The 27388-nt window shown below is 41.6% G+C and overlaps 2 protein-coding genes across 3 annotated transcripts in view; both read left to right on the forward strand.

The window, feature by feature from the left end:
* Positions 1 to 3211: 3211 nt before the first annotated feature.
* Positions 3212 to 6827, forward strand: LOC118405982 (NXPE family member 3-like). The gene is made up of 5 exons (XM_035805835.1): positions 3212 to 3541; positions 4130 to 4461; positions 5125 to 5357; positions 5840 to 5923; positions 6192 to 6827. Exons 1-5 carry the CDS (start codon positions 3212 to 3214, stop codon positions 6710 to 6712), a joined length of 1500 nt encoding a protein of 499 aa, XP_035661728.1. The 3' UTR covers positions 6713 to 6827.
* A 9377-nt stretch (positions 6828 to 16204) lies between these two features.
* LOC118406100 overlaps positions 16205 to 27388 on the forward strand; it is a 54293-nt gene continuing 43109 nt past the window's right edge. For both annotated transcript variants that reach the window (XM_035805963.1, XM_035805964.1), the window contains exon 1: positions 16205 to 16369. The gene's annotated coding sequence lies outside the window, so the exon portion shown is untranslated. The remainder of the gene's footprint in view (positions 16370 to 27388) is intronic.

Below are 27388 nucleotides of genomic sequence, written 5' to 3' on the forward strand. Positions count from 1 at the left end.
CATTGTGTATGGCACGTGACTTTTCAAGTCGAAGAAAGTAGGCTGTGTTTTTTTCTCCTTCCTCAATCCATTTACTTTTGAGCGGATTTGTGCACCATGCGCCTCGTGAAGGGCTAATGCTTCAAACTCAGCCTTTGTGTTGTGCACCTGTTGCTGTAAAGTTAAATTCTTTGGATCGGAAGCTAATTGTTTTTCCAGCCGTTCTAATTTTTCCTCAATTTTGTTTTGTTTGGATCGTTTTTCAAGAGCCTTTTGTTTCCCGTAACTGATTGAGAAAGTTTTTATCTTACTCTTACAGATGTCCCATATTAACTGTTTATCTTCGATCACAGAGTCACTAAGGCCTTCTTGGATGTTTCCTATGATTTCATTAACACGATCAACAAACACCTTATCTTTTAGAAATGAATTATTGAATTTCCAATATGAAGGTCCTTTGTCAAACTGTGTTACAGACATATCCAATACAACAGCTCTATGATCACTGCAGGGGAAAGAGATGATTTCACATGCAGTAGTTTTATCAAACAAAAAATCATTAATCAGGAGATAATCTAGTCTCCTGGCTGTAAAAGGGTTTCTCTTAGACCATGTGTAATCCTTGTCTTCACTATGGAAGATTCTCCAGATGTCAAGTAGTTCAAGGTTGTCTGTCAAATTATTAAAACATTTAACCTCTGCTTTATCATGCTCTTTCCCTGCTACATTGTCGAGATCACGGTTGAGTACTGTATTGAAATCACCAGCTAACATAAAATATTCACCTTCACAACAATGTTCTTGCAGTTGAGTTAGAACCTGTGTGTAGAACAGTTTCTTACTCACTACATTGTTAGGAGCATATACATTGAAACAAACAAATTTCTCACCATGGTGTATAAATTTCACACCGATTGAACGATCAGAAAGATTTATAAATTCAACATTATTACAGTCAAAATTCTCAGCTATTAATATAATTTGTCCTTTACTGTGTGAGGTGCAAGGATGAGCGTAAAGTTTTCCACCCCACTCTTTTGTCCATGCATCTTTGACATCATTGGTTATATAAGTTTCCTGCAAGCAAACAATATCAATTTGTTTTGTTTTCAAATATTGAAAAACAGTTCGACGGACGGATCTTTTCCGTAGTCCTCTGACATTGATGCTAAGAAAACGTACCATGACAACAAATGTCAATCAGAATTACTAATACTAACCAATGTCTTTCTGTCTCTTTTGCTCATCTTTGTGACGTAGCTTGCCGGGCTTGTTGGTTTCTGGTGGGGTGAGAACGTCTTTTCTTTTTGCAGTCGACGTAGCCCGGCGAGATGATCGGAGCCCGGGTCGGTTCTGCTGTGTCCCTCCAGAGTGATCTACCCGCTGTGTCCTAGGTGTACTGGAAGCACCGGAAGTGACATCCTCTCTGCTCACGGACTCGCGACCTTGGTCACTCCCTCCAGAGTGATCTACCCGCTGTGTCCTAGGTGTACTGGAAGCACCGGAAGTGACGTCCTCTCTGCTCACGGACTCGCGACCTTGGTCGTCGGTACACTCACTTTCTACTTCAGAAGTACTTTCAACAGTTTCGCTCACTAGATCAGAGCAAGGATCGAGATCCTTTTCACTCTGATTGTCGTCGGCTTGTGTGGTTGTTTTTCTGCGGGCAGCTTTAAGCTGAACTTCAACTTCTTGTTCGATGTTTCTGTTGGTTTCGGTCGGAGCGTCGCTTTTCTCTGCTCGACACCACTTGCGGATGTGGCCCTTTTTGCCACAGTTGTGACAGGTTACGCGATGTGGGCAATCAGAGAAAGCGTGGTCTTCGGCTTTGCAAGACTTGCAATTCACTCTCTGACCGTCATGAAAAATCGTCACCTCAACATCCATCAGGCTAGTTTCATCGATGGGATCTGGAATGCTGTATGTTGTGTAGCGCGGAAAGCTTTCCCGGATCTTAGAAACATAGCAGAACCTGTGGCCGGAGTAGAGATGCTGAAATGGGGAATCAGAGTTTCTGTTCCTTTTCTGGTGTCGCATAACAGTGGTAGATCTGTCGGCTTTACTATCTACCCACTGGGCAACTTCATGATCGGGAATGTGGTGGGGGATACCGTGAATGGAAATTCTTATCTGTTTTTCTTTGATCCCAGCTCTCTGAAAATCCAGGATGGCATACGATTTGTTGTTGACAACAATGCGGCCGATGCTAATTGCTTTTGCCTTGGCGTCTTCACATGCAAAATTGATCAGCCAGGTGCGCTGCTTCGCCAGGAACTGGGCTCCTAATATATCCTCGGGATTCACTGATCCATCACCAAGTTCACTTATAACAGAGTCATACAGGGCTTCAACGATGTCAAATTCAGATAGCTTAGGCATACCTTTGGCTTCTATGCTCAACCATAAGCTGGTATCCTGTAGTTTGTCAACGTCGTCACTCGCGTCTGCTGCCGCCATTGTAGTATCCGCTGTAAACTCCGTAGGTGAAGCCGGGAAAAGGGGGCTTAAAGTCTCTTTCAAACGAAAGAGAAGTCACAAGAAAGACGTCTGACGTTCTTCAATTACTTAGACACAAAAGTAACACTGGAAAGGGCGACTTAATCGCCTTGAGAACTCCAGAAAACGGAAAATCTGGAGAGCTCGAAAAACCCGCACGTTGCCAGGTGACCTCACCTGACCTCTTCCTTCTATTCTATCTAGATTATAACAGTATCGACATATCCGTTATGCAATGGAAGCCATAACTTGGAGAGGGGCTGCCGGCGTGACGATCATGATTTTCCTGACGGTATGTTTCTTTTTACGTTGCTTTTCACGTTGCTTTGGCTAATTATTAACATGTCTTGTTCAAGCCATACGCCACAGGCAGACAGGACGGAAGTGCTGGAAACAGTTGGTTCTTCCTTATTTTTTATTCTCCACTACACACTGTAGTGCTCAGCCGTAGGTTTTGGTTACTGGCAGACCATTGTGCTGTACCAGGGATAGTACATTTCTGCTGGCTGTAGGTTTATGTTACATGTGGGCTAGTATATTGTGCCAGGGATAGTGTGACAGGGAAGTTTCAGTCGATTTCTGATTTGTGCTGTATTATTGTTCACCTCAATCGTCGTCATGGCAATAATATTCTTATTGCCAGTCTTGTTGTTCTTGTTATGTCATGCAGTCGTGGTCGGTTTTCTATCAACGATATAAGTCCTGGGACTCCAACCATCGGGATGTTCCAAAACCGATGGTGTCCAAACTTCGCCTCATCCAGCCACCAGTTCAACCATGCCTCCTCAACCAGTCTCTCTTCTTCGACCAGACCACGTACCCAACCTACACGGAGGTTGTCGTCTTAAACAGGGACCACCTGTATCGCAAAGGAGACGTCCTTACCGTCAAGGTGGTAGCAAGAGATAAAGAAGGAAGGCCGAAGACGTACGGAGGAGACTTTTTCCGTGCCAGACTGGTCAGCAGTGACCGTTCGCTACAGGCCAGTAGTGCCGGTCACGTCACTGACCACTGTAACGGTACCTACACCGTGCAGTTCCCGCTCTACTGGGTAGGGAACGTTTCGGTGAGTACAGATCACAATGTTCTACGATGTTAAACTGTTCTGTGCATGTTGTTGCATAGAAGGTTGTTATGATGATAAGAAGGTTGTGTTTTCGTGCGTGTGTGCTTACCTGCTTGTCTGTCTATGAGCAGCATACCTCGAGAAGTCGTGGGTGGATCTTGGTGGTATTTGGTATGTTGGTACGGAGTTAGCAAATGGAAGAAACTATTGGTTTATGAGCTCCCGTCTAGCGACTTTCCGTGGTACTGCAGCAGAATCTCTGGTCCTCTGCTTGTAACGCACAGGTAAAACATTTTACGCCATCGTCCATTTTCCCCCAAAGTATCTGAGAATGTTGCGCAGATGTCTTGATATGCGTTTCATAGCGACATATGCTACTGTTGTCTTGCCAAAGACGTAAATATCTCTTCATTCCGTCAAGTACTTGACCTCACCATATTAAGTTGTTCCGTCGTAAATAATTCTATAACAGGACCAATATGAGAAACACTACAGCTTTCCCTTTGTAATCTCCTTCCATATCGTAAATGCAAATCTAACACCATGCATCACACTACGCAAGCTTTTTCAAAAGCACTTGTTTTACAGATAAAGTTCCAGCTTGTCCTTCCAAGCGAGGGCAGTGAAGGTTCTACAGAGACTGCGACAAATTTCCGAACAGGAGATTCTTCTACTGCAGATTGGAGGACAAGTCCAAGTCCAAGTCAAAATCTACACAGCAATGCTTCAGCTCTAACAACCCCCAGCCTACCACCCCACCGACAGTGCGATTTCTCCAAACTAGAGGCAAACGGAACCTGGATTTGTGAGAAACCGGAGAAACTACCGTGTTCCGCCATCACAAAGTGCCAATGGTACTTTAAGGGCATAACAAGGGTACTGGGCTTCGTGTCTGAAGCGGAAAAGAAACTTTTCAAAAAGTAAGTTTTTGTGACGAATTTTGGTAAATTTCTTCTTTATCTTGTCTCATCGATTATTCAAATAAGGCTGGGATGAACACATTATATTTTTTCTTCTCTACCAAAATATAAAAAAAACTGTGTAAAAGTCCGTTCCTTTGGTAGAATTACATATTTCATCTTGAATGATATACGAATGACGTTTGTATGTGCATAACCCATGCATAGTACAGTATGACCAACTTATATATGTCACAAGTATGTAGTTCGCACACTTTCGGGCACGTTCACGTAATACATGCAAATTAGACTCTAATTTGCATATTTGGCACATGTAAATGTACCACCTGTCATAAAGAACAAATGTTATACGTATCAAATTAACTACCATGGAAAACATTTGGTATTATGTTTTTCTTATTGATTATGTATATCAATTCCTAATTTGCACAATTCCCTAACGTTTGGTCCAGCATCTGGAAACAGCGACACCTACGCTGCAGTGCAGTATGAACCAGTTAGAATAGCCCTGAAAATGGCGACAGATGGTCACCAAAGCATGGATTGAATAAAGCACTTAATTGTGTACAACGAATTCAGAACTCAGAAACTTACCAACTTCTTAAAACTATTCACTAGAGTTTCGTGTGTACATGGTTAATTTTAACGTCCCCTGCCACACAGGCCATATCTTGAGACGGAACTTGAAGTAGACCCCAAGGAGCCCATACGAGTCCTTGAGACAGAACTGCCCACACCAGAACACCTTCCAGCGTGTAGCGGGAACGCGCGTGAGTCCGGAGCTTCGCTGGGACATTGGTCAGGCAAGGTGTGGAAGTCAGCGGTCTGTAATGTCCGAGTCTTCACTAAGGAGGAGATCCGGCAATGCCTGGCTAACAAGACCGTGTACATGCAAGGTATATATCAGTAGTGGACTAGTGGTAAGCAGTTCTAGATTGGCAATACTATAGTTGCAATTCATTGGACGTATCTACTGTGTTATCTATCTATCTTTGGAAGATTACACTCTCATAGCTGTGATTTGCCCGTTCGTGACAAGCTTGACTCGAGACGGCATAGATGGATATTTATGACATTTGGCATGCTAACAGCTGAACATATTCATTTTTATATTTTGCAAATGTTTAACATATTTTTTATATTTTGTTACAATTCTTAAAACTACATTTCCGTACACAAAACAAAGCGCTCACCAACAATCTTTCAATCAATCATCTGTGATCGTTTTGAAGTTGAAATGACCCAAAGCCTAGGTCACACATCCAGGTCGGAAGTGTGACGTCAGCAAAGGGTCAAAGGTGCTTGGCAGTCGGCAACGGCCCACGTCTCTGTTGTTGTTGTTTTTTTCATATTTTTAACATGTATTCCTATAACCTAGGTGACTCTACCATTAGACAATGGAGTCAGCGTTTGCAGAAGGTAGTGCCGCTGAAAAAGGATAAAAGAGCCAAGGATTCAAAAGGTTTGCTTATCTTTTCTACATCTTCCAAAAAACTCTCTAGGACCGTTCTTTGTCTAACAACTGTCCTCCATGTGCTGTTAAAGACGCAGCATACAAAGTGTTGCTCTGGGTGCTTTCTTAAAAAAAAAAACTCTAAGGCATACAGATGGCATTTAACCATGTTTATGTATAACCCAGGTTATTGCTCCGTGAAATTCGTCACTGCCTGTTTTCTACAACAAAGCACTCAAATGAGAACTAACCCTGCATTGGTACATTTCTGTTGCAGTTTTGCAAGTAGGATACAACAGCCAGTGGAACATCTCTGTTCGCTATCGTTTCCATCACCTTCCAATACAAACGAAAACTTGGCACAATTTTTATGGCTACCATTACACTGTTGATGAGCTAGACGCCACCCAAGGAGGCCCGAATATGGTAATTGTCCTAAGTCTGTGGGCTCACTTTACTGCTGAGCCGTTGGACATGTTTCGGTCTCGTCTGTACGCCATACGGAGCGCCATACATCGTCTCCTGCGCAGGAGTCCCGGCACGCGAGTTTTTGTGAGAACTGGAACAACGCGAGAACACAAGAAGGGAAAGTTGGAGTACTATTTGCTAAGTAGCGACTGGCTAGCTTACCAGATCACGGAGGTGATACGAGAAATATTCCGGGAGGATCCAGACGTGGTTGTGTTGGACACGTGGGACATGAGTGTTTGTCAACCGGGAAAAGATCACGTTCACCCAGATCAAACAATGGTGGACAATCTACTTAACAGGCTGTTTTCCCATATATGTCCAAACTAAGAGGTTTGAACAGGCCGTATGTCTATTATGATTTACTCGTTATGTAAGTATATTTTTCGTTGAAGAGATTCATTAATTAGTCACGTATGTAAACAGTTAATGGAATTTTTCATCAATCAGTCGAGAACTAGGTCGAGACTTGTCCTGCTTACCTCTACTCCGCAAGGAGGCGGGGGGTGCGGGGCAGAAGATCCACGCAAGTCTCGACCTAGTTCTCGCAACTCTCGCGAGAACTAGGTCACTCCGTGATCATGATGGACTGACAGCCATCGAACATTTGGAGGTATGTGTGTTTACCTGTCAAAACTAGTCACTGATTGATGAAAAAATTCTATTAGCTATAAGTATATTTTGCATTAAATTGAAACCTGTTTCATAATTGCCTGCGATGGAATAAAACTCCTCTGCCGGCTTAACTCCTTCCCCAGCTTATGTTACTGTATTAAACCACCGAAAGATCTGCTTGGAGATTGCCGGTACCCACCCCTAGTTACGAGTACTGTACATGTACTTCCGATTACAACGGGTAGATGACGCTCTTGTGTTGTAATTCCTGAGACGAAGCAAAGTGATACGGGACTGCGAGATACAGAAATTACAATTCGCAAGTAAATGTTGATATATTGACTTTCTTTTCATCATTACTAAAATTCAATTACTAATTAAATAATTAGTAATTGATTTATTTTTTAACTACTAAAATTCACCATTAGTTTGTCTTTAATACCCTCAGTCAAGGTTATGTTTGTGATTTACGCATGGTTAAGTTCTTTTTTATGATCATCTATATTTGCATCGTGTTAAACTCTGATTTGGTGCTGTTAAGTTTCTATTTTTCAATGGATGGTTCCACTTATTTTTCGTACGATGTAGACAAAATAAAATGAAACAAGCCCTCTAAGATCTCAAAAGTGAAATATTTTTTGTTGTGAATTTCTCATGCGACAGCACTAGCCATATCATGTACTTCAACAGCTGATTTTTAACTAGCCTTGTGGCCCAATTTGCGGCCAATGACCAAACCAATGGCAAACCAGTCATCAGACTTTGTATCATACTACTTTGAGGATGCGGTACCGGCCTGTAAATCTGCAGTACCTTCCAATACTGCTGTGAGGCGTAAATTTGCCATGTTCCGTTCAGACCTAAATACACTCACATACCGAAATGCAAACAAATCAATAAAAAGGATATTGAGTTATAGTTGCTAAAACACAGACACAACCAAAAACAGTACCCCGTTGTAGTGAATCTTCTTCTCAGAAGTACTTTTTTTGCCAAAAACGTTGACGGTACAAAAGGCAAAATGTATACATGTGCCTGCCCCTCTCCCCCATTGACCTGTAGGCTACAGCTATACATTTAGATCCACAGTAACCTATATTCCTACTAGCAAGTCTTTCTGTAGTCCGATACATGTAATAAATCAACACACATAACAGACAATCACTACAGAACAACCATACATATGCATGAGATACATCTAGAATACATAAATAAAAAAATAAAAAAATGGTCCATCCAATAAGTGTCCTGTAGGGGTGACTACACAGTTAGAATTTTTCTCAGTAATACATATAATCCAATCGAAGAGTTGAGGAAACAAATATGCAATTATCTCAAGAACAAAAAGTTCCAGCCATGCAAACTTACCCTTATCTGCTAGCCTACTCTGTCCAGTCACATCACATGCATTTGCAAGAATTTCTATACGGCTAGTTTTTAGATCAACCCCCCTAAATCAGAGCCCTTGAATTGGTCCTTTAGGCCAAAATCAGCTACCTGGGGATGATACCACTATCTCAGAGGGGTGCCAAGACCCTCCAACTGGTTAGAAGTCATTTTTGGCCACTGATTCAACACGTATAGGGTCTTACCTACTGCTCTCTCCAAAACTGCTCAGAATTAACAAAAAAAACACCAAGAAAGATTTTTCAATTGTTTAACGCGCTATTAACTGTTGCGCCACCCCTGTAGTTCTGTGGACGCATAAAATACAAATCCAAGCTGTCAGTGTGAAAAATCTGTCAGAGTTTTCCAAACGATCTTCCCTAATCTATGAGCAATTTCAGATGACGCCATTTTAGTCATTACGGCGGCGCCATGATTCCCAAGGGACATGACGTCATCTATATACATGTATCGTCCTGATCATATCATGTCTGAACCATTGTTTAAACAGAATACAGCATTTCGCCTTTGGGAATTTGTATGGTTAAGGACAACTGACTGACATAGACACGGTTATTATTATAGTATTACGTTTTTATTCAGTTTTACTAAGTTTGTGGAAGGATTGACATAACAGGTGAGTAACACCTTTTCAAGATGTCAACCCGGAGACCATACTGTAAGGTTTGATCCACTCATACCGGGAAGGGCCCCTACTGTTTTGGTTCTTTAACGTGCTTGAGGTGTGGCTCTCCTCAAACACGGGACCTCCATTCAACCTCCTATCCGAGGGACGTCCCTAACCAAAGCTAGGTACTCATTTTCAGCATTTTTAAGTGAGGAAAGACGTGTAAAGTGGGACAGCTTTGGGTCACACCAGCGGGTTTGAACCCGGCACCTATGGGTTGGGTCAAACACCTAAGGTTCACTCTCACTGCACTTGCGTCACGCTTGTGTCACTGCGGGGTCCGAAATATACGCAGCGAATTTCAGAAATAAAGAACGAATTTTATGATTTTTTTGTATATTTTGTCGTCTTCTAAGCCATACGTTTACGTATTACACAATATCTAAATTATAAAAAAAAATCGGAGAAAATAACAAAACAATGACGCAGTGAACGAACACCGCAGTGACGCCATCTTGACGCAAGTGCAGTGAGAGTGCAACTTTAGTACCAATCGCGCCACACGATGCTACGTTTAAAGTATAGACTATAAAAAAAGGTCAAAAACAAAATGGCGGTTATTCACCAGAAAAACAGCATATTACGTTTGAATGAGCCCCACTAATTTTGCCAAGGTTGACTCCATCTTTCAATGCCACACCTGTTTCTTAAACCTTATTTCAATTTTACGCACGAAGAAATGGAATGCTCCAGGGCCTTAAAGGGTATACTTTTTATCAACACTTGCACTTTTGACTTCCGATTGGCCTTGGTCTGCTGTACTGTGAATTTTTGTAACGTATAATGAAACATCGAGTGCCCTAATTTGAATTCATACTTCAAACTCGCATTTTTTGGACGCGGTCAGATATACGTCGTGCGATCTTCGTACGATTTTGATGCTATAATAGAATTTTAGCAGGCTGTGACAGAACCGACTACCGACATGGATTTTTAACCGTGCACGCATTCAGCTGTCTTGCTACACAAAATAAGTCTTAAAAGACTGTTCAAATATTGAGTTAGAGATAGTACAATGATCGCACGACGTATGTGACCGCGCCCTTTGTAAAACAAACTGTTAGACCAACTCCATCGTACGATAGATTAACCATAGCAAATATGATTGAGATTATTCTTGTGATAGTAGTGGAGGTGTCGCACAACATTCCATTGTTTTGTAAATGAAAGATCTTTAACCTACCGTACGATATGGGTGTGCAAAAATGTAAAGGTAGGTCTATAGCCATTTTGAAGCCGTATATGCAGTGTTTGTTTTTTTGTTACCCACTGCATTTAGGGCACGGTATTAGAAGGTGGAGCCCATCCCTCTCCTTTTACCGCCATTTACCTTCCCAACAAGAAACACCTGTTCCACCATACCCCCCACTGTATTGGGGACCTTAACAAATAAATAGATTAATCAAACCGAAGTCATGATCAGGTGCCCATTTTTACACCTGGGTGAAGTGAGGAAAGTTGTATTAAGTGCATAAAGTTGTTTGAGAACATATCAGGGAATTCGAACCTCTGGGTTCTGGGCCAAGCTCCCGAACCATTATACCAACGCGAAACCACAAGATGACGGTACCCAGACCCTGAACTACAGTAGACTTATCTTTTTCTTTCTATTTTAAAGGCACGATTTTGGAATGTGACATAAGCGTGAATTCAAATTAAAACACCATATTTTAATCACCCAGTCTTGTTTTGTAACAAAACCTCAAAATTACAGACTATATATATTACGACCCTTTTCCCTGGGGGCCAACACCTGTGTTACAAAAATCACCAAAGCGAACGATTTCCATCCGTCAACACGTCAAAAAATGTTGATCAAACATTCCCAGAAAACCACAGGAAGACTGGAAGGGGTTTGAACAATGGTTTGTCTCGCCACTGACAAGGGGGTTCATGTATACAAAAGACGACGTGACATATTATATACAGGTAATGTGTACTTACCTGTGTTGTGTAACAATGCGCGCTATTGTTGGAGCTGTTTGTTCCACTTCCTGTTTTGACTCGTTGGGAATTACTCAATCTTTCAACCGTTGCGAACACAAGTTATCTGCTTTTTTTTGCAAACTGAAGCACATATAGCTCAATACTAAAACCCATAGCACGTTACATAGAGAATTTCATTGCACGACAAACGTACACGGTACAACGTATGATAACAACTAACGTTACATGTGCCAAAAAGTAGTTGTCACTGACGAAGGATAGTGGATTCTATCCGAAACGTCTGACCGTTTCCAAAACCATATTCAGTTGCTTGAGTAACTACTTTTGGGCGTATCTTATTACCTGGATGTCTAACCTACAGAGACGTAATGTTACATGTATTACACATAGTACAAAATAGAGGCATAGGAAAAAAACTAAACATTCTAATTACTAAAAACAGTAAGAGCTAACATGGGGCTTTGATAAAGTAATACAATTGAGTGAGGCTAATCTAATCTCCAAGTAGATCCTACGGTAGCATAAGATAGCACCACAAGTTAGCCGAGGAGTGAAACCGGCCTAGAAGTGTGTATGCTACCGTCTGACTCCCTTTGGCCGACTATACTCCTTGGCCAGCTTTGATACTGTCTTATGCCACCGTAGGATCTTCTTGGAGATTAATTGTCTTTTACACGCATACATACGATCATGTGCACACAAATATTCTCCAAGCAGATCCTACAGTAACATAAGATTGTATGAAAAGCTGACAAAGGAGTGAACGTGGCCGGCCTTGGAGTGTGCATGCTACCGGTGACCGTCTGACTCCTTTTAGCCGACTATACTCCTTGACCAGCTACTGTATTATGGCACCGTAGGATCTGCTTGGTGATTAGGCCTTCCTCGCCTTCGGCTACATATTAATGACTTGTCTGATCTTTGATAGGACCCTGTCTGGCACACAGGTGCCCCCAAGGCGTCAACCGCACAACTAATCAGCGACAGGGAATTGGGGCGACTTTCATTTCCGCCATTTTCCTGTCTTCAAAAAGATCACGCTTGCATACCAAGTGTTCGTCCGGCCTTTATTCCATACACTGTACACGTATTTTCTTTTTATTACCTTCGCCAAGAAGGTTATGTTTTCAGGAGCATTTTTCCGTTTTCAAAATGATCACGCTTGCATACCAAGTGTTCGTCCCGCTTTCATTCTACACACTATACATGGGTGTAGTTTCTTTTTACCACCTTCTCGATCCAAGAAGGCTATCTTTTCAGGGGAATTTTCCCGTCTTAAAAAATCACGCTTACATTCTAAGTGTTCATCCGGCCTTTGTTCTACACAACACACTATACATGGATGTAGTTTATTTTTACTACCTTCACCAAAAAGGCTATCTTTTCAGGGGCATTTTTCCGGTTAAAAAAAAGACAAAAAGATCACGCTTGCAAACCAAGTGTTCGTCCGGCTTTCATTCTACAAACTATACATAGGTGTAGGTTCTTTTTACTACCTTCACCAAGAAGTTAATGTTTTTGTGTGTGTGTCTGCGTATATGTGTCTGTCTGTGTCTATGCGTGTGAGCAGGGTAAGTTGAGAATGCCTGGATGGATTGTTTTGATACTTTGTATATTGGTAGGTGTTCAGGGGAACTCAAAATGATGACATTTCGGCCCCCCTAGCGGCTCGCTATGATACTACAGTGGAACTTCAGTTTTTTATATCTCGTGTAGCATGCTATTGGACATTCTATGGTCATTTTTTTGTGGTAGATAGCTCTGATTCACTCTCCAAGCAGAGGTTGTTGGAGAAAATTGTGACCTTTTTCTTATATGCCGTATATTTTGACCAGCCTCCCCACCAACCTCTGCTTAGAGAGTAGCTCTGATATGCTTTAAAACGAAACAAAGACAAGACAAGGGTAATGTGGCACTACGCAAAATACAACTTATTTTAACAATGTTACTTTGGCTATTCGACGTCACTTAAAGCTTTTACTGGCCCAGCATTTATCTGTGTGTTCAATTTTGCCTTACCACGTCAACCCATGACATATGGTGCAACAGGAAAACACTTCCAACCCACATTCACATTGTAAAACCCGCAGTTATCTGACTACAATCAATATCTACATGTACCATTTTATGACTGTTCTTGCCAAGTCAGCATATCATGATAACAACTAACGCATCAATGCCAGAATTTGACTTCGGATCGATTTATGTTATACATGTATATGCTTCATTGGGATCTAGATATAGTTCACCTTTATCCGCAGGGTAACCTATTTCCGTTGTTATATCAAACAGAATTATTTTCAAATATTTGGGTGACTTTTATCCGCCGTTGCATCAAACTGCAACATTTTTAAAATCCCTCGACATGATATCACTAAATTTTACCCTGTTTTGAAAAACAACGGATATAGGTTACCACGCGGATAAAGGTAAAGTAGCGTTATAGGTAACGGTGTACGAATACAAAATCCACGAACCCCTTACTTCAAAGCACCAAATGTTTTATGAATGTAGACTCGCTTATTCTAATGCTACCTACGTATACGTTGCCCCAAGAACTAACTCAAAAAGGTAAGATCATAACAATACAGCCGTGTGAAAAGGTAAAGCAAACAAAGACTACAGTATTTACTTGAAATCAATGTCAGAACGTGTTGTACACCTGACATAGATCAATGATGCGTTACACGCTCCATATGGTATGTCACGTCAAGTATAAGCGTTCACGGCAAAACGTTCTACATAATCATTATCTTTAGACAGGTAACATTTGTCAGGCCACAGAGACTCGAGTCTCGCATGAGTCAGATAATAAGTCACTGACACAAAGGGATAAACTAGCGGGACGGTTCGGTAACCTCCTGGGAGTGATTGTAAGGATGAGTGACGGGATGGATCGTTATTCCCTTGGGAGGGAGGGGTGAAAAATTATTGTGTTCATGGGGCCCGTATAAGGTGACGTCATTAATACGAGGTTTGTGTAAGCATCTTCTCTTTAAGCACAGATACATGCATGCTACCCTTTTATGAGCATACATATGGTCATTTTTTACCTCCATTGAGATAGAGGTATTGTTTTCGGTGTGTCTGTGTGTTTTTGTGGATATTTGTTGTTGGTATTACAACAGCTGGATGAAATGTGGTGATCATGTAAGTACGTCTTGGGAAGACGAAGATCAAAGTCAAGTTTGGGTCTCCTAGCACTTGTCCTTGGTACTGCAGCATAACTGTCGGTCTTTGTATCTTTTACCCTGGATATACGATGGTCTTGTTATACATCTCTTTAAGTAGACTTTATTTGTAAGTTATTTCAGTGGTGTGTATTTTTCACTAGATCCCTTGAAAACCGCTTCAATGTAAAGACATAGAAAATGGTGCAAAAAGGCTTCAAAGACAAACCGAGTCAGTCATCACATCTGCTCGGAGTTTATCACTGTCACCACAGCACTAGAGGTTGCTTTTTATCTAATTAGCTGTAGTGGGAGGGTGGAGCAGGAAAATGGGCTAGATTTTGGCTAAGATAACATTGTTAGTGATAATACTGTATTTGCGTTCTACCAATGCACTGAGCTGGTAAAAATAGATGGTATAGTTTTACTTCAACATTTTGCTGTTAAAGACATCTAAAATACAAGAGTACGAACTGTATTTTCATTTACACAAGATAGTTCTATTTCTGACATTATCGTCTCTTAGAATTGACAGACTTTGTATAAGTAAAGAAACGAATTTTCCCTCAATGTCTGAATTCTGTACAAAGTGCATGGATAGAAGAAAATATGTTTAAAATATCCCTTGTTTAATCTCCTTGAGAAAAGATACGATGAATCTATCTACGAAAGCGAAACGCCCACTCACAGAAGTGGTTGATATCCCACGACTGTATGACGTCATGCATGATTGACAGGTGCAAAGGACGATGGCGACAGGTACAACACTAGAGGATTACCTCCCGTACTGGGTCAATCTGTCACCGGAAAGATGGCGGGAAAATCCTAGTAAATCACCATGAAATGGGACAGATTACCAATCACAACGCAGCCAGTAAAAAGGGTAAATGTAGTCCCATAGCCTTTTTTGAAGCCGTAGGGGCAGTGGGTTGTTATCCACTGTGTCTAGTGTACAGTATTGGAAGGTGGAGCCCATCCCTCTCCTTCCATTGCCTTTTACCTCCCCAACCGAAGTCAGGTACCCATTTTTACACCTGGGTAGAGTGAGGAATGTCAAGTGCCTTTCCAAAATGACAGGAATTGAACCCGAAACCTCTGGCCCTTGAGGTCTCATTGATGTATTACTCCGCGAGTGGACACCCTAAAATAGATCCGAGCCAAAAAAATAAACGGCTGCATGGACGCGTGTTTTTAGCGGTGAGAAATTCCCTTTTAGCCAGCGGAACTGATCTCAAAAGTTAGATTGGTGAAAGCTTGTTTGTAACTGAAGATATTAGCAGGTAAAGTTTTGCAGCCGCGCGCTAGGTCGGAGGTACACAGCCCTGGGTTCTGAGTGGTGCGGTTGTACACTCAAAGCGAAAAAAAGTGCCTTTTGTGGGGATTGACTAATCGTCGTTTGTAATTGCTATAAAAAAAAGTTCCTACGCATAGTTTACGTTGACAATATTTTCCCACGATATAGGGTAAATGTGCTCAACATAGAATGAAAAATCTGCTGAAATTTTACGTAGCGTCATTATGAACGCGCCCATGAAAAATACGAATTATAACATACAAGTCTATGGAAAGAAGAAACTCATCAATGAGACCTTGAGTCAGCTAGCCCACCCACTCGTCCATTCGATGCCACCTTTTTTTAACCACAGAAACAGAAGTCGCCATGTGACTTACGGAAGCAAATATGAGCTCAGTAAATCGCCATTTCCGGTGTCCAGACCCACCTGCCTTGTTTACCTACCTGGGATAGTTTCGCATGACATCATGCATACCCACCCGTGAGAAGATAGTGTAACCACCCGGACTCTACCATTCCATCGTGGCAACACTTTAAAAACACAAAATAACACAACAAAATACCATTTAACAGTAATAAAATACTCATCATACACGCATATAATTGACATATTCATCTATACAAAGGCTGGGTCATATTATAGCAATGTTTAAAGCGATTTGTAAAAATGACGTCATTGCTACACCCTCCCGTGGAAGAGTGGTATCGCCCATGACGTCACCTGAAGCACCACCTGAGTGGCTATACGGGGAAACGCCGGTTTAGAGGACACACACGTTTTAAAACCCGTCCGTGTATTTCCTCCCTATCAACGTCAACGAACCACACAAACATTTGGAGAGGGGAGAGGCTCGTTAACAGGAGGGAAAAGTCCGTGGAAATCACCGGTGAGTTTGTGTTTATTTCTCGGGCCCTTGAGTGGGTTGAGCCCGTGTGTGTGAATAGGTAAGACCTGGCGATGTGAAACAATAACACAAGGTACCAAACCGTACGAATTGCACACAATACCGTACCAGGGATGCTAAGAATAGGGAGGACCATTTCTCGTTTACAAGGCGTATCTATATACACGTAGACATATGTTATATCGCACTGTTTCGTGTGTGTGAATATATGTACCATGCTCTGTAGACATATATACTGGATAGACCGCTCTTAGGGCATTCATTTGGAAGCGGTCCAAAAAAATTAAATCCCCCATGGTATCGTGTCATCTTCTAGAGGGGTTTAATCAGTATCTCTATTTTTCTCTCACGTGGTTGGCTAAGATGGTATCGACTAAATGCCAGCATTGTGAAATATAGCCTTCAAGCCGTGTTGGGTTTTATAATAATTTGGCGATGCAAAATTATATGACCAGAGCATATGTTGTAGTAGGTATGGTGATAGAAAGCTAGAAAAGGGTAGCCCCCATAGTAGGCCTCGTGGCTGGGCTGTTTTGGGGGTTTACAGTATATCGGAGCTGTTTTCTATTTGTATATCAGTTTTCTTGTTGCTACTGGGTTTTAAGGCTGTACAGGGCATGTCGTTTGGGGCTACACATATTATTCGGAATGGGGGTCCATTGTTCTAGGAAGTGCCTCTAGCACGTTAAAAGGGAAGAGCTAGAAACCCCTCCCTGTAAAAATATACCCTGCTATAGAAACAGTTATGACACTTACTGCCCTATGTGCCACTGTACACTACAAGTTGGACATCAACAACAATGGTTGAAAGAAACCCTGAACAATATTGTAAAAATGGCACAAAAATCAGGAAAAAGGGACATAAAAGGGCCAGGAAAAAGGCAAATGACATAGTGTGCTATGGAAACTAGAAGGGGGCTTGTCTGTCCCACTTTGGGTGATGGTGAATTGTTGAAACGTTTCCCATTCCGATGTAGCTATGAAATTTCAGTCGAGTCGGTGGTTTAACATACCGGGCGAAGCTACACGGCACGGACGCTTGGTAACCATTCTCCACTGGCCAGCTTAGGGGTGTTTTACCGGGCCATTTTCTGCTATAGCCTGTTTCTGGTACATAGCCTTTTTAGCCAACCTTTCGAGTTATAGCCGCAGTTGTAACTAAAATCATCCCCGTAAAAAAACACCGGGGTGGGCTAATAAACTGGGCGGGCGAGCAACAGTCATAGCACCGAGGAGATAGCGGCGAGCTTACGGTGGAATGGTTACCAGGCCAAGCGGGGGTGTGACCTCGCCGATGTTTTATGAACGACAGCCGCGTCATGTGGGGCCACATGATTAGACGACAGGCCATTTATCACAAAATGGCTGCTACATGTACAGGTCCCTTTTTTGCTCCAGGGGATTCGTCCGTTCATTTGGACACTTGAAATGCATAGTTACACATAGAAGATCACAGAGCAGCAAGTGTCCTTGCTGTTTTAGTATATATATCTTTACAGGGAGGGTTTACTAGTTCTTCCCTTTTAATCTGCTTGAGGCACTTCCTCGAACACGGAAACCTCGAGCTCATTTCTACATGTACAGTTCCCTTATTTTGGCTCTATGGGATTCGTCCGTACGTTTGGACTCTTGTAATGCCTAGTTACACATAGAAGACCATAGAGCAGCAAGTGTCCTTGTATTTTCAGTAGCAAGGTATATTCTTAAAGTGAGGGGTTGCTAGCCCTTCTCTTTTAACCTGCTTGAGGCACTTCCTTGAGCACGGGACCTCTATTTTACGAGCCCCTTTCCAAAAAACGGAAACGACCCAAACCTAGATACCCTACCCAGAATTTAACCCAGTTATCAACCTATTGGAACTAAGAGTTCAACTGTGAGGCTGCTACCAGTTGAGCTACAGGGACATCCCCTTTCTCAGGAACAAGGCCTCTATACTAGTATTATGATATTTGAAGCATTCATTGAGTGATTGCCAACATTTCAGTGCCAACCCTTGACAGAGATAGTAAAATGTATGGGTTTCTAAATGTGTTTAGATCGACAGAAATGTCAGTACATACCCAATTAGGGTCATCCACATGACTGAATCTTATATTGAATATCTGATTAGGCATTAACACATGGGTAGTCAGCGGTGGGTGGAGAGAATAGGTAATTTGTTCCCGTTTTCGATCATCGGTATGTCAAATGTTCACATATTTTACTGTCGATTCACCCCTTGATAAATGTTATATGTTCCGCTTTCTAGAAAGAGGTAGGAATTTATGATGTAATGCACAATTGCAAAGAATTTTGAGGAAACTGCAGATTCGTAAGAAAATTGCCTATTTGTAGCTTCTGTATCGGTATCTGTATTTGGTATAGCCGATATAATCACACCAGCTTCTGTATCTTTATCTTTATCTGTATAGTCGGTATAACAGCCCTACGGCGTAACACACAAGCTTCTGTATCTGTATGAGCTGGCATAACTGCCCTTTGGCGTAACACACCAGTTTCTGTATCCGACATATAGCCGGTATAACCACACTTTAACGTAACACACCAGTTTCTGTATCTGTATCTGTATAGCCGGTATAACCGCCCTTCGGCGTAACACACCAGCTTCTGTATCTGTATCTGTATAGCCGGTATAACCGCCCTTCGGCGTAACATGTATCTGTAATATGAGCCGGCATACATGTAACTGCCCTTTGTCGTAACACACCGGCTTCTGTTTCCGACATACGGCGCCCTTTGACGTAACTTACCATGTAATAGTTTCTGTATCTGTATCTGTTTAGCGGATATAACGTAAGACACGATCTTCTGTATCTGTATCTAGATATATAGCCGGTATAACTACCCTTCGGAGTAACACACCAGCTTCTGTATCTGTGTCCAGTATATAGCTGGTACCAAGGCAACGCATGTAACACAGTGACTGTGACTCGCTAGGAGGATGGCACTCAGGTTAGCCTTGCCGCCTTGCCCCCCTCCCCCAAAGAAAACTGACAGGAATATCGTCTGCCGGTGTAATGATGGTAACGCGGGGATCAGTGTCGGTGGGTTACACATTGATTTAGGACTTACGACGATCGATGAGTCTGGGGCAGAGGTTTGACATTTCCACGTACGTACGAGCGTTTATAGTCACAGAGAGGCTTCTAGTATTTACCAAAGGTTAGACTGTCTGATATTTGACAGAGGTTTGAGGAATGCAAATCATTTTTGTTGTATCTTATTGATCGTTTATAGGTTACAAAATCAGAAAACCTCAGCCTGATATTTGACTTAGGTTTGAGGAATGCAGATCGTTTTTGAATTTTGTTGTATCTTATTGATCGTTTATAGGTTACAAAATCAGTAAACCACCGGCGAGTAATGATACGCAAATATAAACAACGGTGCGATTAAATTCAGCACTAGTTCACCTTATCCCGTAGGGTAACCTATATCCGTTGTTTTTAAAAACAGGGGATTTAGGGATATCGTGTCGACGGACGGTAGCTTCAAATTTCAATAGTTCAAAATCTTATAGTTTGAAACCACCGTCCGTTGATTTGATATCCCTAAACACCCTATTTAAAAAAGAAAAAAAACGGAGAAAGGCTACCCCACAGATAAAGGTGAACTAGCATAGCGTCCATGCATGTTTGCAGACTACCTACATCACCGTTAAGAATTGATCAGAACGAGATGTAGCAGGGAGTTTTCTGGGTCCCTGCTTCAGTTAATCCCTATCTAGAACCAATCACCCAGCCAATGATTGAAGAGGTAATACCCAGAGCTTCTCATTGATCCCGAGCAGACGTGGGCTCGCCTCGGTAATCTCCAAGCAGACGCTGGGTGAGAAATTACAACACTTTCTGGCTGGACAATGTATCTCACACGCGCACGCCGGTAGAATATATTCAGCCAGGAAACGCTACGTTTCTTCTTTAGTCCAAGTTAATTTGATTATATAGATGACATCGTCTGGGAATTAAAAAAAACTGATGCGAGCGTGCGAATAAAAAAATAAAAAAAATGACCAAAAAAAGTTGCCTTCATTATGAAATCTATGTGGTCAGAAAGGTTGAATCAGTGACTGAACTGTGAACACAGAGAATATAGTACAATAGATTCTTCATTTTTGTTCTTTCACATTTACTTTGACCTTGGAATGTTCTTTCAAATTAGTATACGTTTTCCGATATTAATCTTTGTAATTCGCGGTATGTATTTGCTTATTTTGAAGTTGTGTATGCCTGAGGATAGGGAAATAAAGCAGTGGCTTTCATTCTATTGAAACCAGACTTACATATTTCAATTCAGTAACTGGTATGAAATGTTGCGCAACTGTTCGATAGGTTCTAGCCTAGAGCGTCTGTTCCAGGGTTATAGACGAGTCAAGGGTAGGTCACAGAGCTTTGAATAAGCGGTACTCGGTCAACTACAAAAAGACCCTCAGTAAATAGGGTACGTATGGCTCTATATCTCTGCATTTTGTCTGGTCTTGTACATGCAAAACTGTCCAAGACGACCACTCGGGGGATGGATAAGATATGGTCTTTGTGGACATGTGGTCACTACAGACAGGATTATTTAATTTCGGAGAAAAGATAGAATCTAAGGGACAAGCATAAAGTGGCCAAATTGGCCAGGTGGTTCTTACGTAGAGATGGTCACTAGTACATGTTTGACTGTATCGTACAATCTCATTTATTTCACACGTACCGCTTTGTAAATGTATCTGCATGTGAAATATCTATAATTGCTTTTGAAATAACTTGTATATTCTAGGTTACAAATTTGCTGCTGTTATGTCTTGTTTATATCGAAAAATCTCCCTCAGCGGCAAATGGTTTAGCCCAACCCTGGAGCGAATCGCTGTCATATGTCTCCAAACGCTTCCATTGTACCAAACTGCCTTCGATTTTTTGGCTCTGTGAGTGGAATTCGTCGACAGACGACCTGATGTCACGGTAACCGTGACCTCTCCGGTTGCCATGGCGACGGCTGAAAAGGGCGCGAACAGTGGCTCACGGCGGGGGTTCCGGCTGAGAATGTACCCGATTTAGTGGCGACGTCGTGCCAAATAGACCAAATGTCAAGCCGAATCTGTGCCCCTGCAAAATATTTGCTCCTACACTATATGGGGGTTATAGAGACACTTTATTGATACTTAATGGGAATCCCGAAAAGCGACTTTAGCTAGGTCCCAATCACCCAATTTCGCTATATAAAGCTACATCATGATCCTTACCCTAACCCAAAACCTAACCCGAACCCTATCCTTAAGCTTATTCCTACCCTACCCCTACCCCTACCCCTACACCTACACCAACCCCTTCCCTTTCCCCACCCCTATCATAACCCTAACCCTACCATAATCCTCAAAATACACGCCCGCACACTGCTCCAAGGAGCAAAAATTTGGCAAGGCATGAATTTTGCGCGACACATGTCGTCTGCCGACGTTTCATGGGAGAATACTTCTGAATAGCTTACGTGGGAATCTCAGCATATGATTCATACTCACAAAATAGACGTATGGCTCAAATAGATAATGGGGATATGCATTATGAATGCTATCTTTCGACATACATTTTTTATTTGAAATAGAAATTTTACGAGCACATGCATTTATGTACGCTTGTGACTGCATTGGTTTCTGTTAAAAATGGTAGAAATTGGTCCAATAGACGGAATAATATGCCAGAGTTGGAAAATGTTCTTTACAAGACTTTGGGCTCCACCAATTCCGTATCCTAGACACATGCACAGTGGATAACAACCCACGACCCCAAGTCTACAGTATGACACTTTAGCCTCCATTGCAGGCTCTCTGGGGCATTTTCCCGTCTTTTTTTGCTCATAATACACATTTGCTGGTCATTTATTTTTGTCCCGGGTCGCGTAATTGTCGTTAAAGTACAAAAAGAAATTGCCAGCAAAATTGTATTAGGAGCAAAAGACGTCGGGAAAAGGGCCCAGAGAGCCTGCTATGGAGGCTATCGGGGGATCCAACTCAGTACCTAGCCTACCGACTGCAAGACGAACACTCTACCTACATTGCACCGGTCTAGCAGAGTATGCTAAGGACGTAAGTAATATTCCCCGCACGCGTAGGTCTGTCACATCATAAGTAACGCCTGGCAGAAGACACGACGCTCATCAGAGGTAATGGCCCGTGTTTCTAATATGTAGGAAGTAGGGCAGCCTTTTAAATTTGAACACTGGATATGTCATACTGTGGTATAAGGTATTAGGCGTACCGTTACGCATGGGATCACCAGATTGGACGTACATCATGTACATGATGTTCTGTCTCTAAGCAAATATAGGAAGAGAATTCGCTGTGTTTGCGCGCGCGCGCGTGTGTGTACGTGTGTGTGTGTGTGTATATGTGTACGTGTGTGTGTGTGTGTACGTGTGTGTATATGTGCCTGTGTGTGCTTGTGTGTGTGTATGTGTGTCTCTGTGTGTACATTCGTATCTAGCTCTAGGTGAGTGTGTGTGCCAGTGTGCGTTTGTAGGTGTGTGTGTGTGTATGTTTGTGTGTCAGTGTATGTGTATCTGTGTGTTTGTCTGCGTGAATGTGCCTGTGTGTGTGAGAGAGTGCGTGTGTTTGTATGTGGTGCGTGTGTGCGTTTGTTTTCCTGTGTGTGTGTGTGTGTGTGCGTGTGTTTCCATGTGTGTGTGTGTGTGTGTGTGTGTGTGTGTGTGTGTGTGTGTGTGTGCTTGTTTTAGTGTGAGTTGTGTGTACCTGCATCATGGTGTGACAAGCAACTACGAACACAGCAGCCATACATATTACCATTTTCCGTTTCAACAAACTATAAATAACGTATTCAGCTTTATATCTTAAATGCCCTTGAACCCACGCTCCAGCACCCCTCCCCATTTACGGCAAGGTAATTTTTCATCTGCTGATAGAATTAACAGCATGAGTGCCTACATAAGGTCTAAGGTCAAGGAGAGATAGAAAATCCCAAGAGATATTCATCATCAAAAACGTCTCCTAGTCTACCTAAAAGATGGTATCTCACTGCACTTGGGGCACCGATGTGGCACTACGGGGTTCGTAGTTGACTCAACGAATTTAAGAGATAAAGAACAAATTTTCTTACGTTTGTGTATTTACTTGTCTTCTTAGTCAAACTTTTACGTATTGCGCAAGATCTAGATTATAAAAAAAATGGCGCTAAATGAAAAAAAAGAATTGTCGAAAATAACAAAACAATGCCGCAGTGAACGAACCCCGCAGTGCCGCACCGGTGCACCAAGTGCAGTGAGATACCATCTTTACGTACATGCACTGTATGTTAAAAGGTTCTAGAAAAATCTGCTATCTGACAAGGAGTTATTAGGTATTGGGTACGGCAGATTTCGTCCATTTGAGGAAAGTACCCACGAGCCATTTGCGGCGTCGCAAAGTGCGTTCGATTAATGTTTGTCTGTATCGTTTGGAATCTAGATGGAAATCTTACCGTGCGGATCCTTGTATCATTTATCGTGTTTAAGGTGCTACTGTAAATGTGTTTGATTTCGCGGTAGCGGGAAAAAGAACATTTCGCGGTGGTTTTAATTTTGCGGTAGCACCGTGCACTGTAGTCTCTTACTGCCATGGAAAAATGTTGGCAGTGGTTTTAAGTTCGCGGTAAAGCGGCCACCGCGAAAACCGTATTTCACTGCACTTGGGGTACCGGTGCGTCACTGCGGGGTTCCTTCACTATGGCACTGTTTTGTTAATTTCGCCGATTTTTAAAATATAATTTACATATTGCGTAATACGTAAATGTATGACATAGAAGACAGCAAAATACACAAAACGTAATAAGATTCGTTCTTTGATTCTGGAATTAGTTGAGTAATATTTCGAGCCCCGCAGTGCCGCACCGGAGCCCCAAGTGTACTGAGATACCACCTTTAAAGCGGGTATAGGGTTTCTCATTGGGCTGCGTATCCTGACGACTGTTTGCGCAGCGCAGTACATTCGCTATCAGGCGCCCTCACGTCTCCAATTTGTCGCCTAAAATTGCGATTTTTTGAAAATTGTGATTTCGCTAAATATCACGAATTGGTGCGAACTATACGCCACTAGATAAACATCGGTACATCGACTACATGTACGTCCATGACGTTTGGCTGCGTCTATTCTATATAGCTATTGCATCCATTTGTATACGTTATATAAGCAATTTACACAGCATAATTAGAACAAAATGAACACGTGCTAGATGTAGAGAAATGACGCGATGGGTTGTTCTAGTTCCCCCTTCTCAAGTAATTGAGATAAATTGAACAAATCAGAGAAGAACATAACATAATAGTAAATGATAACAAAATATTGCAATACAATAAATGACAACATTTAATAAAATTGACACGTACACATGGCTTGCTAATAAATCTCGGAAATTTTCATAAACCATCGAAAGAAGATAAAAAAATTTGCCTTGTCTTGACTTTTGTGTTTCGAAGCTATAAAGCTGAGTACGTTCTCAAGCCAGTACACCTCATGTATTTGTTTTTGTCCAATACCTTATAGATGTGTATAAGGATTGGCAGGGGTCGACTCCTATGGTAGAAGGGTTTCCATTATGTTCTATTGAAAGAAGATGGTAGGTTCGATTTCCGTTTTTCAATCCAAACCATTTCGCTGGAAATCGCTTGCGGTCCCCCACAGAGGTTTTGAGATAGGGATGAATTAACGATGCAGGGGTCACGGGTTCAAATTGCAGTTTGGCCGTCTAAAGTTCGACTTTGTTCCGCGTAACAGCTTCTTGAGCGCTGTTTGAATGTGACAGACGGTGGGGTTGAATACACGGGGTCGCGAGTTCGAATCCCGGTCGTACTTCCTTTCATTGGTCATCATTCATTTGTTAAGGGATCGTTAAAGATCAAGTCTATGAAAGTGAAATTTTGATCAAAAAGGCGCTTCGCTGTTGGTGGTAGCGATTTTGAATTCATTTTGGATTCCAGGTCTGCCGCCGTTTTAATCTTAAACCATTTCTTTACGAGCACATAACGAGCGCCATAGCTGGAGAGAACAGAGATACACAAAAGACGGGTAACAATTACGGTGGGTTCTAGTCTCGGAGCATTTACATTCCAAGTTTTTATAGAAATCCCTGGTGTTTTGTTGTTGTTTGAGATCTCTACTGCAAAATTGCTGAATGCAAGTTGTTGGCAAGTTTATTGTAACCATCGGAAAACATTGACTACATTTAATAGACGTTGATAGTGTCAAAAGCCTTTTATAAGTCTAGTAAAATGTGCAAACCATGTCACATATAAAGGCGTACAGCTAGCTAGCTTGTTTCATGTTACATTTTGGTACAAAAAAGCCCTCTTTCTCTTATTTGCTTCAAAGAGTCTATACTTTCATATTTCCATAGTTGTCAGATCAGCTTATATACGAGAAAGGTTAGATGATCCCTATGATCGCCTGTGTCCGGTAAAAAAAAATGTTAATCTAGCTTGTATTTTCTTTACATGCTATCAAAGACCCTTTTCGCTCCTTTTATAATACCTATATAGTCTCCTTCTATACATTTATAGTTACAGGTCAGACAACGGAAAGACTAACAGATTGGCTCTATGGTCCCTGTGTCCGTAAGATAGGACGTAAAATATTATGACCGACACTTCAAAACGTTCCACTGACTTTAACGATGCACAGTGACCTAGTTTAGATAAGACTTGTAGGTATAGACGGGATTTTATGTAGATCATTACGTCTTGAAGCCGGATTGTTTTATTTTCTAGGGGGATGTTTGTTTTGTTATCGGAGAGGATTTTGATGTTTTAGTACTGTTCATAAGGATATGTGACTTTTTATACGTCGAGATGAAATCAGACTCTATGTGTCTCTAGTGTGCGTATACAAGTACATGTGCGTATGTGCACATTTGTGTGTGTATACGTGAACACGTATATATGTGTATGTGTGTATATATGATGTGTGTATGTGTGTGTTTGTATGTTTTCTTGTGTGTGTGAATGTATGTAATGTATGTGTGTGTATATGTGTGTGTGTGTGTGTGTGTGGTTTGGGAATGACAAGACAATATTTATATTACTTTATAAAATGATAAAATTTGCAGAAAACAACAGATCTAACGATAAAAATGAACACAAACTTCATGTATATCCATAACAAAAATATACTGACATTTTATCCCCCCACGACCCACAATGGTACATCCCTAATAGTAATACCCTTGTCATTAGCTCATCGTGATTACTGTATGATTGAAGCCCCCAAGAGATTACTGAACAACCCCCTTTAACAGTCATCTCCCTCATGCAGCAAACATCATTTTCCCCCATGTCAACGCATGAATGAAGACTTTTATTGTACATATATACCCAGTGGGTTAAGTACAGGTCGCAACAAAAGAATAGTTGACAGATACATGTATGTATTGGCAAGCTAGCAGAAAAACTACAATCAGCTAAGTGAATTCGACTTCTACTCGCTTCTTTGTGACGGTGAAAATGTAAAAGCAGATATGTTTAATAATCAAAGGTTTGTCTGTGATATGATATTTGATTCGTTTGTATTACTGAAGTGTATGAAGTATAGGAAAACATACATTGTATCAGTCTATAAATTTCAACTCTCTCTGTATTGTACAAAATGGCGTTCATTCTGTAGTCTATCTAGATTACAGTGTCGACATACTATAATTGTCCTTAAATTTGCGGTGAATTCATTTTGTGGTAAGGAACAAATGGGAGTTTTCGTAATAGTTTTGAGTTGGCGATATTGCTATAGTTAGATACTGTTCAGCATAGGAAACAACGATTTTGACTTAATGACCACCGCAAAAATCGCGAACATAAACCCCCCGCGAAAAATTTGAAGAAGTACGGTATTCGTTTATCATCGTCTGCAGTGTCGTCATGTCTGAAACAAGGGGCGGGGCCCCAATTTTCCCCAAGGTGCCTCCCAACAATGGTTGCCAATGGCAACCAGGTACAAATGAGATCACTGCACAGATAATTTGGCGCGAACAATGGTACACTGAT

Source organism: Branchiostoma floridae, chromosome 18 (genome assembly GCF_000003815.2).
Source record: "Branchiostoma floridae strain S238N-H82 chromosome 18, Bfl_VNyyK, whole genome shotgun sequence".
In the NCBI taxonomy this organism is placed as follows: domain Eukaryota; kingdom Metazoa; phylum Chordata; class Leptocardii; order Amphioxiformes; family Branchiostomatidae; genus Branchiostoma; species Branchiostoma floridae.

Excerpts from the sequence above, each read along its gene's own strand:
- LOC118405982 (XM_035805835.1), top strand. The coding sequence starts at position 3,212 with ATGGTGTCCAAACTTCGCCTCATCCAGCCACCAGTTCAACCATGCCTC. Across the intron at positions 5,358-5,839 it reads CAAGACCGTGTACATGCAAG|GTGACTCTACCATTAGACAA; the intron begins GTATATATCAGT and ends CCTATAACCTAG. Across the intron at positions 5,924-6,191 it reads AAGAGCCAAGGATTCAAAAG|TTTTGCAAGTAGGATACAAC; the intron begins GTTTGCTTATCT and ends TTTCTGTTGCAG.